This window comes from Dendrobates tinctorius, unplaced genomic scaffold (genome assembly GCF_039654945.1).
Source record: "Dendrobates tinctorius isolate UK_male_01 unplaced genomic scaffold, ASM3965494v1 ptg000020l, whole genome shotgun sequence".
Classification (NCBI taxonomy): domain Eukaryota; kingdom Metazoa; phylum Chordata; class Amphibia; order Anura; family Dendrobatidae; genus Dendrobates; species Dendrobates tinctorius.
Window position 1 is genome coordinate 54,444,021 of NW_027361688.1, and position 13,720 is coordinate 54,457,740.

The 13,720-nt window shown below is 45.0% G+C and overlaps 1 protein-coding gene across 3 annotated transcripts in view; it reads left to right on the forward strand.

Annotated features, from left to right (window-relative positions):
- The window catches only part of DIAPH1 (diaphanous related formin 1), a 264,672-nt gene that overhangs the window by 206,982 nt on the left and 43,970 nt on the right, over positions 1-13,720 (forward strand). For all 3 annotated transcript variants that reach the window (XR_012230786.1, XM_073568053.1, XM_073568054.1), the window contains one exon: positions 12,173-12,268. Coding sequence is in view for 2 of the 3 variants with exons in the window: in XM_073568053.1 (XP_073424154.1) it covers positions 12,173-12,268 (96 nt within the window). In the remaining variant the exon portion in view is untranslated. The remainder of the gene's footprint in view (positions 1-12,172; positions 12,269-13,720) is intronic.

The window sequence follows — 13,720 nt, forward strand, 5'->3', positions numbered from 1 at the left end:
ATTATCACCAAAAAGTTCTATCTTCATCTCATCAGACCAGAGAATCTTATTTCTCATAGTCTGGGAGTCCTTCATGTGTTTTTTAGCAAACTCTATGTGGGCTTTCATATGTCTCGGCACTGAGGAGAGGCTTCTGTCGGGCCACTCTGTCGTAAAGGCCCGACTGGTGGAGGGCTGCAGTGATAGTTGACTTTGTGGAACTTTTTCCCATCTCTCTACTGCATCTGTGGAGCTCAGCCACAGTGATCTTGGGTTTTTTCTTTACCTCTCTCACCAAGGATCTTCTACCACGATTGCTCAGTTTGGCTGGACAGCCAGGTCTAGGAAGACTTCTGGTGATCCCAAACTTCTTCCATGTAAGGATTATGGAGGCCACTGTGCTCTTAAGGCCCTGTCACACTTAGCGATGTACCAGCGATCCCGACCAGCGATATGACGCGGTCAGGATCGCTGGTACATCGCTAAGTTGTCGCTAGTGAGCTGCCTCATAGGCAGATCTCACTAGCGACATCGCTGGGGACGGGCGTCGCTACTTACCTGTCAGACCAGGCGATCCTGCGTCCTCCCACCCGGCTCCACGCGTCGCTCGTCTCTCCACAGGAAGCGCCGCTGGAAGCTGACGACGAGAAACAGTCCTGGAGGTTCTCGCGCGATCAGCGATAACCAGTGGGGGAGCGGGTTGTAGGTATCAGACACAGCGATATCGCTAGCAATATCGCTATAACGTCACTAGTTATAGCGATATTGCTAGCGATATCTCTTAGTGTGACATGCCCTTTAGGAACCTTGAGTACTGCAGAAATGCTTTTGTAACCTTTGCCAGATGTGTGCCCTGCCACAATTCTGTCTCTGAGCTCCTTTGACCTCATGATTCTCATTTGGTCTGACATGCACTGTGAGCTGTGAGGTCTTACATAGACAGGTGTGTGCCTTTACAAATCAAGTCCAATCAGTTTAATTACACACAGCTGTACTCCAATGAAGACGTAGAACCATCTCAAGGAGGATCACAAGGAAATGGACAGCATGTGACTTAAATATGAGTGTCTGAGCAAAGGGTCTGAACACTTATGACCATGTGATAGTTCAGTTTTTCTGTTTTAATAAATTTGCAAAAATTTCTACATTTCTGTTTTTTTTTTTGTTTTTTTCAGTCAAGATGGGGTGCAGAGTGTACATTAATAAATTCAAAAAAGTTATTTCTTTCGTAACAAATGGCTGCAAAGTAACAGTGAAAAATATAAAGGGGTCTGAATACTTTCTGTACCCGCTGTATCTGTATGTATGTGTATGTGTGTGTGTGTGTGTATATATATATATATATATATATATATAATATCACTGTATGAGAAAGACACGTTTGCGTGCGTTGTGTGGCAGGCACTTTAATAAATGCACTAGAATGGTGTATATCACAAATCTCTAATGGATGTCTTCGGTCAGAGGGGAGGGGTGTGTATACTTTTTGGGTTAATATTTTTCTTAAAGGACCCTCAGTGCTTGGGGCTGCCTGACAGCTGCGGGGAATCGGACTTATTTTTCGAGCACACCAAAGTCGCTCTTTTAGCACCTGAGCATGATCGGATCACATCTTGTCTGCGCACCTTCACTCATTACTACTCTGTCCATTACAACCTCTGCCGGGTGCCACTCCAATCCTAATGTGGGCAGCACCGCCTTAATATTCCGGGTAATGATTAAACAGACACTACCTTCTCCCCTTCCTCGCATATTTGTAGGATATGTCATGAATGTATGTTAGATGCAAGTCCTGTGGATATGCCATACATTAGGAGAGAGAGAATCCCTTTAAGACTGAGCTCACAGCCCCTCTAGAAATTAAAGGGCCTCCACTATAGCCAGTGTGCCAGTGCACATGGCCGATTTTCCATATGGACTGGTGACCTGTGTGGAAATAATCCCAGCACGCACTACTGAGGTCTACTATATAGAGCAGAATAATGTGGGCAATGGAAGTCCGCTCTGGCAGCCGTCTGTGGGTCCTGCCCCCCGCCGTCTGTGGGTCCTGCCCCCCGCCGTCTGTGGGTCCTGCCCCCCGCCGTCTGTGGGTCCTGCCCCCCGCCGTCTGTGGGTCCTGCCCCCCGCCGTCTGTGGGTCCTGCCCCCCGCCGTCTGTGGGTCCTGCCCCCCGCCGTCTGTGGGTCCTGCCCCCCGCCGTCTGTGGGTCCTGCCCCCCGCCGTCTGTGGGTCCTGCCCCCCGCCGTCTGTGGGTCCTGCCCCCCGCCGTCTGTGGGTCCTGCCCCCCGCCGTCTGTGGGTCCTGCCCCCCGCCGTCTGTGGGTCCTGCCCCCCGCCGTCTGTGGGTCCTGCCCCCCGCCGTCTGTGGGTCCTGCCCCCCGCCGTCTGTGGCCCTTCCCGGCCTCTCTTCCCCCTGTAATCTTCCCTCACATACTATATCCTAGTTTATGCCTGAGGAGTTTATTGATCTGAGTAGTCATAAAGATCAGGACTCTACCGAGCGGAGTCTATTTTGTGGGTTTTTGGTTGCACATATGTTTTTCTCCCCTGAGGAATCTCGTGAAGACGTTGTCAAGGAATTCACAGGCTGTGTAAGGTGGCTCCATGTTTTTCTGTAAGAGAACTACTAGGCGCGCCATGTCAGAGGGACGTTCACCCTCGCTTGTGTGACAGCACCTTATACAGAATGGCTCCCAGGTGTGATGCAGCAGAGACCAGAGAGAAGAGCGCTGCAACGTGTCCTAGGCAGGGAGAGGCTCGACCCCGGTGTAGGTGTTGCTATGGCGGCTGTTTAGGGTTGCGGAAGGGAAGCCGCATAAGAAAAATAGAGTGAATTTGCCATGGTTGCCAAGTAAACTGCAAGAAATCCTGCCATAGCCTAGGGATCCTGAGGGGCAGCCCTCCTGCACCACAATGCCAACCAAGTCGCTGGTGCCAGTCTTGCCTGTGACTACAGCTATGCCCCATGCACGCTGAGGCCCGGGCCCCATGCACTGCTTCCAGCTGGTTATGATTGAGAGCGGACAGCTGCTGGGATTGGATGTGAAGTGTCTGACCCTCTTTGTGAGAATCGGCAAGCTTTGCTCCTCTTGGTGAGCAGAAAGCCTGTTCATGCAGAAAACCCACCTGTAAGAGGCTGTGTGTGACTGGACCCGTAAAGGAACTTTCTGCTCAAAACGCTCCACTCCACTCCTGAAATATTTCTTGAGATTTTCTCACAATCTGGATGTATTTCCTTAGCCAGTGAGCGGCGAAATTATTCTAGGTCACGTCCGTGTTTACTAGTGGTAAAAGGAATAATGGCAGAATATCACAGAGGAGGAGTGAAGAGCACTGGCCTCTCCCCACAGTAATGTACGAGTGGGGACTCCGGCGGGGTTCTGTAGTTATCATAGTAACACACAGTGCAATGTATATAGGATGAGGAATAGTTATACACCTAGCCATACAAAATGAGCAAACAACATAAGCGCCTCCTTCCCAAATTCTCTTTATTTTGACTACATTATTATGTTACGTTCCCTTTGTGACCTATATTATTGCACATAAAATTGCATATGACTTCATAAAAGCATTCTGTGCTGTATAGAGGTGTTTTCAGCTTTTTTTTTCTGTAACTTTTTGCTATTTTATACAAATAAAATACTAATTTCTTTCTGAGCTGCATTTCCACTTTTCCGCCACCAGGGGTGTGCAATTGAGCTACTTTTGGCTCCGATATCTGCAGTGATGTCAATTGGCTGTGATTGGCTGAGCGCCCGTCGCCAGGGAGATAGGCCAGCCCACCGTGTAGCTGTGCCCCCCCTTTGTGTCCCCTCCCTGCCCTCCTCCTCACTGACAAAAGCAGGAAGGCGCCATGTTTATTATAGCCGCAGCGCTGAGCCGCCCCATCTGTCACCGCCATTATGTGTGTGCCAAGCATTCCCGCTGACTCACCACAGATCGCGTTACCGACACAGTGCAGCAGGCGGCAGTGTGCGACGTGACCCTGAGCCCCGGGCTGCTGTGCAATGCTACACGGGTGTTATAGGGTGTGTGTACACAGTGTCAGCCCGCAGACATGGGTGTATACACACACTATAGCATGGAGATGCCGTGATAGTAAGGGCGTGTATATTGTGTGCATACATGTATATACAGGGTGTGATAGACCTACATGTATGTGCTGATACAGCCTGTGTGATATAAAAGGTGTGCGTTACAAAGGGCTGTGTGTGTGTGTGTATATATATATACATACTGTGTGATATACAGGGGGGTGTACCGTGTGTGTGTATGTATGTATGTGTGTGTATATATATATATATGTGTGATATACAGGGTGTGTATACTGCATGTGTGTGATATACAGGGTGTGTATACTGCATGTGTGTGTATATGTATGTATGTATATATATATATATATATATATATATGTGTTCCTGTGTGATATACAGGGTGCGTATACTGTGTGTGTATACTGTGTGATATACAGGGTGCGTATACTGTATGTGTGTGTATACATGTGTTCCTGTGTGTGATATACAGGGTGTGTATACTGTATGTGTATACTGTGTGATATACAGGGTGCGTATACTGTATGTGTGTGTATACATGTGTTCCTGTGTGTGATATACAGGGTGTGTATACTGTATGTGTATACTGTGTGATATACAGGGTGCGTATACTGTATGTGTATACTGTGTGATATACAGGGTGCGTATACTGTATGTGTATACTGTGTGATATACAGGGTGCGTATACTGTATGTATACTGTGTGATATACAGGGTGCGTATACTGTATGTATACTGTGTGATATACAGGGTGTGTATACTGTATGTATACTGTGTGATATACAGGGTGTATATACTGTATGTATACTGTGTGATATACAGGGTGTATATACTGTATGTATACTGTGTGATATACAGGGTGTATACTGTATGTGTATACTGTGTGATATACAGGGTGTATACTGTATGTGTATACTGTGTGATATACAGGGTGTGTATACTGTATGTGTGTATACTGTGTGATATACAGGGTGTGTATACTGTATGTGTGTGTATACATGTGTTCCTGTGTGTGATATACAGGGTGTGTATACTGTATGTGTATACTGTGTGATATACAGGGTGCGTATACTGTATGTGTATACTGTGTGATATACAGGGTGCGTATACTGTATGTGTATACTGTGTGATATACAGGGTGCGTATACTGTATGTATACTGTGTGATATACAGGGTGCGTATACTGTATGTGTATACTGTGTGATATACAGGGTGCGTATACTGTATGTATACTGTGTGATATACAGGGTGTATATACTGTATGTATACTGTGTGATATACAGGGTGTATATACTGTATGTATACTGTGATATACAGGGTGTATACTGTATGTGTATACTGTGTGATATACAGGGTGTGTATACTGTATGTGTGTATACTGTGTGATATACAGGGTGTGTATACTGTATGTGTGTATACTGTGTGATATACAGGGTGTGTATACTGTATGTGTGTATACTGTGTGATATACAGGGTGCGTATACTGCATGTGTGCGTATACTGTGATATACAGCGTGCGTATACTGCATGTGTGTGTATACTGTATGATATACAGGGTGCGTATACTGTGTGATATACAGGGTGTATACTGTATGTGTGTATACTGTGTGATATACAGGGTGTGTATACTGTGTGATATACAGGGTGTGTATACTGTATGTGTGTGTGTGTATACTGTGCGTATACTGTATGTGTACTGTGATATACAGGGTATGTATACTGTATGTGTGTATACTGTGTGATATACAGGGTGTGTATACTGTATGTGTGTATACTGTGATATACAGGGTGTGTATACTGCATGTGTATACTGTGTGATATACAGGGTGTGTATACTGTATGTGTGTATACTGTGTGATATACAGGGTGTGTATACTGTATGTGTATACTGTGTGATATACAGGGTGTGTATACTGTGTGTGTATATATGTGTTCCTGTGTGTGATATACAGGGTGCGTATACTGCATGTGTGCGTATACTGTGATATACAGCGTGCGTATACTGCATGTGTGTGTATACTGTATGATATACAGGGTGCGTATACTGTGTGATATACAGGGTGTATACTGTATGTGTGTATACTGTGTGATATACAGGGTGTGTATACTGTGTGTGTATACTGTGTGATATACAGGGTGTGTATACTGTATGTGTGTGTGTGTGTGTATACTGTGCGTATACTGTATGTGTACTGTGATATACAGGATATGTATACTATATGTGTGTATACTGTGTGATATACAGGGTGTGTATACTGTATGTGTGTATACTGTGATATACAGGGTGTGTATACTGCATGTGTATACTGTGTGATATACAGGGTGTGTATACTGTGTGATATACAGGGTGTGTATACTGTATGTGTGTATACTGTGTGATATACAGGGTATGTATACTGTATGTGTGTATACTGTGTGATATACAGGGTATGTATACTGTATGTGTGTATACTGTGTGATATACAGGGTGTGTATACTGTATGTGTGTATACTGTGATATACAGGGTGTATACTGCATGTGTATACTGTGTGATATACAGGGTGTGTATACTGCATGTGTATACTGTTTGATATACAGCGTGTGTATACTGTATGTGTATACTGTGTGATATACAGGGTGTGTATACTGTATGTGTGTATACTGTGTGATATACAGGGTGTGTATACTGTATGTGTGTATACTGTGTGATATACAGGGTGTGTATACTGCATGTGTGTGTATACTGTGTGATATACAGGGTGCGTATACTGTGTGTGTGTATACTGTGTGATATACAGGGTGTGTATACTGTATGTGTGTGTGTGTATACTGTGCGTATACTGTATGTGTACTGTGATATACAGGGTGTGTATACTGTATGTGTGTATACTGTGTGATATACAGGGTGTGTATACTGCATGTGTGTGTATACTGTGTGATATACAGGGTGCGTATACTGTGTGTGTGTGTATACTGTGTGATATACAGGGTGCGTATACTGTATGTGTGTATATATATATACATGTGTTCCTGTGTGATATACAGGGTGTGTATACTGTGTGATATACAGGGTGCGTATACTGTATGTGTGTGTATACTGTGTGATATACAGGGTGCGTATACTGTATGTGTGTGTATACTGTGTGATATACAGGGTGTGTATACTGTATGTGTGTGTATACATGTGTTCCTGTGTGTGATATACAGGGTGTGTATACTGTATGTGTGTGTATACATGTGTTCCTGTGTGTGATATACAAGGTGTGTATACTGTATGTGTGTGCGTATACTGTGTGATATACAGCGTGCGTATACTGCATGTGTGTGTGTATACTGTGTGATATACAGCGTGCGTATACTGCATGTGTGTGTATACTGTGTGATATACAGGGTGCGTATACTGTATGTGTATACTGTGTGATATACAGGGTGCGTATACTGTATGTGTATACTGTGTGATATACAGGGTGTGTATACTGTATGTGTGTATACTGTGTGTGTTCCTGTGTGTGATATACAGGGTGTGTATACTGTATGTGTGTGTATATATACATGTGTTCCTGTGTGTGATATACAGGGTGCGTATACTGCATGTGTGCGTATACTGTGATATACAGCGTGCGTATACTGCATGTGTGTGTATACTGTATGATATACAGGGTGCGTATACTGTGTGATATACAGGGTGTATACTGTATGTGTATACTGTGTGATATACAGGGTGTGTATACTGTGTGTGTGTATACTGTGATATACAGGGTGTGTATACTGTATGTGTGTGTATACTGTGCGTATACTGTATGTGTACTGTGATATACAGGGTATGTATACTGTATGTGTGTATACTGTGTGATATACAGGGTGTGTATACTGTATGTGTGTGTGTATATATACATGTGTTCCTGTGTGTGATATACAGGGTGTATATACTGTATGTGTGTATACTGTGTGATATACAGGGTGTGTATACTGTATGTGTGTGTATATATACATGTGTTCCTGTGTGTGATATACAGGGTGTGTATACTGTATGTGTATACTGTGTGATATACAGGGTGTGTATACTGTGTGTATACTGTGTGATATACAGGGTGCGTATACTGTATGTGTGTGTGTATACTGTGTGATATACAGGGTGCGTATACTGCATGTGTGTGTATACTGTGTGATATACAGGGTGCGTATACTGTATGTGTGTGTGTATACTGTGTGATATACAGGGTGTGTATACTGTGTGTATACTGTATGTGTGTGTGTATACAGTGTGATATACAGGGTGTGTATACTGTGTGTATACTGTATGTGTGTGTGTATACTGTGTGATATACAGGGTGCGTATACTGCATGTGTGTGTATACTGTGTGATATACAGGGTGCGTATACTGCATGTGTGTGTCGTTTTACGTCTGGGCTCTCGGCCTCACGTGTACTTCTTACATGTCGGAGTGGCGTTGTCTTATCTTTGGGCTTTCCGCCTCACATATAAGTTTTACATTTTGCGACAGAACAGAAATAAGGAAACTTCTATCTTTTAACCTCTTTTTTGCTTTGTAAAAGTTTCTCGGTGACTCATGGGAGAGCCGCGCTGCAGCTGGACTTTGCCCACACAATGGACCCATTCTAGTGGGCACCATGAAGAGCGTACTAAGGGTGACGAAGCGTAGCGCCGGGGCGAGGACAGCAGTCTGATTTAAGCTTGGGATTCCCTAAAGGGATGTTTCACTAAATGGTCACAACTCCTCGGATTAATAGAGACATTGTTCCAGATGAGAATAGTCCTCTTTAAGGTTTTTTTTTTCTGCAGGAAGCTGTAACCAGGGGGCTGCCAGCAGTGACCCTCGAGCTTCTCCTTCATGTCATATCTCAACCATTTGTAGAAGTGACCTGTAAATACAATTCTATAGGATACTGTAGAAATGACTTGCAATTCCTACTTTCGGACAGCAGGGGTGTGCACTTGAGCCGTGCTGCAGAGTTTTTGGCTATTTTATGTGCCGGGCCATTTTAAGTGTACGCTCCATTTTGTGTGAATGACGCAGACAGTAAAACGGATTTCACGGTGATGCTGCCAGAGAGGGGGGGGAAATGTGTCAGCATGTCCTGTAATCTCTGCTGGGGGCAGGCCGCAACTAATCCTCAGCCTAATGGCAAAAGCAATGAGCGGGACCCATGAATGAGAGCCTGTAGCCAGCGTCCCCTGCCCGTCCTTCTGCACAGCAGACCTCAGGGGTATGCTGTGTATTCTGTGTGCAGGCTATTGATGGTGGAATATTCAGGAGCCGGTCTCCATGCTCTGGCCATGGGTGCAGAGGATACGAGCACTCGCCCCCTGTGATCCAGCGCAGATGACTGTGGCAGCTGTCTGCGGTGTGCCAGCCACTTGTGTGAGCAGGCGCCTGCCAGCTGTTCCTTTACTTACGAGTGATTGTTCTCCCTAGGATCTGCCTTTAATGTGGGCTACAAACCTGCTCCTCATCTTTTCTCCTTAAGAAATGTACAAAGCTCTTTATACATTGTCTCCAGGAGACACAGCTGTCGCAGCTGTAACAATGGCCACTTGTCTGCATTGTTACTGCGGGACGCCATGTACCAACAGCTCTCACCAACTTAGGACTTCATACGGAGCATCCATGTGCCCCGGTCCGACCATCCATGTGCCCCGGTCCGACCATCCATGTGCCCCGGTCCGACCATCCATGTGCCCCGGTCCGACCATCCATGTGCCCCGGTCCGACCATCCATGTGCCCCGGTCCGACCATCCATGTGCCCCAATTTGATAAAGGCCACACATTCATTTTGGCATTTGGCAAATTCTAACTTTTCCTACACATTAAACAGTAAATAAAGTGTGGCCCCATTCAGCAATTCAGATCAAAACAGATCCAAAAACTGTTCTGTCTCGGTGGGATTGTTTTCTATAGACCACTGTGTAGGTTTTCTATACGCCCTGATCATCCTTGGGTTGCTTTTCTCCACTCTGCTTCCCGGGGAGGACATCCTGCCATTAGTCACCTTCTTACGGTGCAGGCTATTTCCTCCGGCCTCTGTAGGGTCACTGCACGCACGAGGTTCCCCCTATATGCAGTATGTGGAGGTGATCCGTCCTGTTCCCGACACGGTCTGCAGAGAGCTGTGAATTGCAGCTATTGAGCATTGTTTTGGCTTTTCCCCGGAGTGTAAGCACATGGCTTCCTGGCAGGATGGAGATCATGTGCCAGTGGACATTTCACATCCTACAGAGGCAAAACAACGGCTGCATCCATAGAACGCATCAAATGTGAAATCCAAAGGGTTAACTATGGCGGGAATAGATGTTACAGCTGTTGATTGAGTGCTGCAATGGGGAGGCCGACTTCATTGCCCTAGCGCCCTCCTCACCTGGATCAGCCAGACCACCCAGCGTATTCCTGTGCTGCACCTGATGTAGCGGACAGGTTTACCTGTGGAGAGTAATGTAACCTGCCCATAGTCAGCTGTACAGAGAAATATTAGGTGGTGATGAGTGTAAGCGCTCATTACTGGAGTATTCACCAAGTATCGTGGGTGCTCAAGTGACATGTTCCAGTCCCAGCGGCTGTCAGGCAGCCACAAAACATACAGGGTTTTCCTGACCTACAAAGGCAATCCCTCATGTTTTATGGCTAACAGCCGAGAAACATGCGGCCGTGGGGACTCTTCACATCTCACTCGAGCACCTGCGATACTCTGCATATCTGAGCAGCCTGGACAATCTCTTACACTCATCACTAGTAGTAATCCTTTTATTATATAATATTTGTCCATATCTTCCACATAGTTTATTAATTACACTTTATTTACAGGGATTCTTTCACCAGGTTTTTGCTGCTTTATTGAGAAAACCATAAAGTAGGGACAGAGACCTGATTTCCAGCACCTTGTCCTATACTGGGCACATTTCTGCAGTTATATCACCGGCTACTCCACTAATTGGCAGCTTACTGCGTACTCTGTGCATAGGCAGAAAGCTGCTACTCAAGTGGTGAAGGTTTTACAGAGCTCATGAATATGGAGGATGAAAAGGCAGCAGGCTTATTAGTCCTCTAGTGAACATCTCCAGCTGATGATAAAACAGTGATTTTTATCAAAACTGCAACAAGTAGCCCAGATGCTGGAATCAGCTCTCCCGTGTCTATATTGTGCTGCTCTCAGATTTGATGGCTTCCCTTTAAGGTAGCCAAACGTGAGCAATCCCCAATCTTTCCGGTGGAGAAGCCAATATAATATACATATATAACAATGATATAATTGCTCGCCCTGTAGGGGGATAGTGGCTGCAGTTGCTAGAGAATGATAGATTGGTGAGAATATTTGGCGTACGGCTCGTCTATATCTAAGGATAATGATGATTTATTATAAAGGGATCTTACTGTATGTCCTTACCTGTGGCAGACAAATCAGGGCATGTTATGCGAGGCTTTGGGGAGCCCAGGGCTATATTGTTGGAATTGGCCATTGGCAATAAATAGATGACATGGATTAAAGGTAATTTTTAGGGAAGCCGGACAGTAAGTGCTCAGTTTCCCAGCTGCACCAATATAGGGGTAAAGAAGCATTACTCTTTCAAATCAATGGGGTAATGCAGGGCAGGTTCCCCAGAGAATGCCTTCTCTAAACTGGACAATTCCTTTAAGTACAAAGACAACACAATGTATTATATACAGTATCACATAGAGCATTTCACTGCCTAGATGGAGGATCCTGTGTCTGTCCTTTGTGCCCTTCCTGTTGGTTTATTGCCCTTTCTTCTGCCCATTCCTGTAGTTGAATAGTATATGGTTGCCCCCTGAGTGGTCCTTTTGTGCTTACTGTGATATTAGTAATAGACGGCTTTCTCGTTGGCCTGTAAGCCGGCGTCTGATCAGTCCTCTGACTAGTCACTAGGGTATTGTTCAGCATTGTGTAATGCAGACATGTAAGAGCAAGTGATCTCTCTCCACAATGTTCGCCGCCGCTCCGGCCGTACAGGTGCGCCTTTCATATCGCTGGATGAAATGCCTGGGCGTGCGGTTAGGGTGTTGGCTCATTGTCGTGTGCACTTTGGATTGTTTCCATAACTTCAGCTGGTCTTGAGTTCAGCAGAAATGTACAGAATTTAATTAGTCTTCACTTTTGTATTCACTTTTTATTTTTCCTTTACAGCCAAGAAAGAGCAAGACGTTGATGAGAAGAAAGGCCCACCAAAGAAAAAGACAAAAGAGCTCAAAGTATTGGATACAAAGACTGCCCAAAATCTGCGTAAGTGTGTGTGTTTTATGAGCAAGACCATTCCTGAGCCATGGCAAAATCCAGAAGAAATCTGTAAAAAAAATATTTAGCAGTCACACAAGCACTATAGACTTTGAAGGATTCATGACGACCTTGACCTAAGCTGGTGTGATGCACAAAGGAGAGCGAAGACAATGAAGCAGATGGAGGGGGTCCGCCACAGACTCCTCCAGCTGTTTCTCTCCAGCCGTCACAATGAAAGTTTAGATTGCTCTCTACTGCTGTTTAGCCCACAGCTTGTAACCTATTACATATATAGTTACATAGGATGGAAAAAGACCTAGGTCCATCAAGATCAACCTTTCTCAACCAATTGTACATTTTGTCACTAAATTATCTATTACCCACAATGTTATGTGTACTGAGGAAATCATCCAGCCCTTTTTTAAAAGCTGTCATAGTGTCTGCCATTATTACCTCTTGTGGTCGGGCATTCCACAGTCTGACTGCTCTAACTGTAAAGAACCCTTTCCTATTTAGCTTCCGGAATCGCCTTTCTTCCACCCGTAATGAGTGCCCCCTGGTCCTGAGTATGGCCTTTAGAAGAAATGTCATGTGCCAGTCCTTTGCATTGGCCACATATATATTTTTACATATAAATGCGGTCTCCTCTGAGTCGTCTCTTTTCTAAGATGAACAAGCCCAACTTTTCCAACCTTTCCTCATATGAGAGGCTTCCATCCCTTGTAATAATCTAGTTGCCCGCCTTTAAACTGATTCCTACTTCTGAATATCCATTTTAAAATGTGAATCCCAAAACTGGATCCCATATTCTACATGTGGCCTCACCAGTGATTTATAGGGGGTAACAATATGTTGTGATCGTGGATTCTATCTATATACACTCACTGGCCACTTTATTAGGTACACCTGTCCAACTGTGTGTTAAGACTTAATTTCTAATCAGCCAATCACATGGCGGCAACTCAGTGCATTTAAGCATGTAGACATGGTCAAGACAATCTCCTGCAGTTCAAACCGAGCATCAGTATGGGGAAGAAAGGTGATTTGAGTGCCTTTGAACGTGGCATGATTGTTGGTGCCAGAAGGGCTGGTCTGAGTATTTCAGAAACTGCTGATCTACTGGGATTTTCACGCACAACAATCTCTAGGGTTTACAGAGAATGGTCCGAAAAAGAAAAAAAATCCAGTGAGCGGCAGTTCTGTGGCCGGAAATGCCTTGTTGATGCCAGAGGTCAGAGGAGAATGGGCAGACTGGTTCGAGCTGATAGAAAGGCAACAGTGACTCAAATTGCCACCCGTTACAACCAAGGTAGGCAGAAGAGCATCTCTGAACGCACAGTGCGTCGAACTTTGAGGCAGATGGGCTACATCAGCAGAAGACCACACCGGGTACCACTCCTCTCAGCTAAGAACAGGAAACTGAGGCTACAATTTGCACAAGCTCATCGAAATTGGACA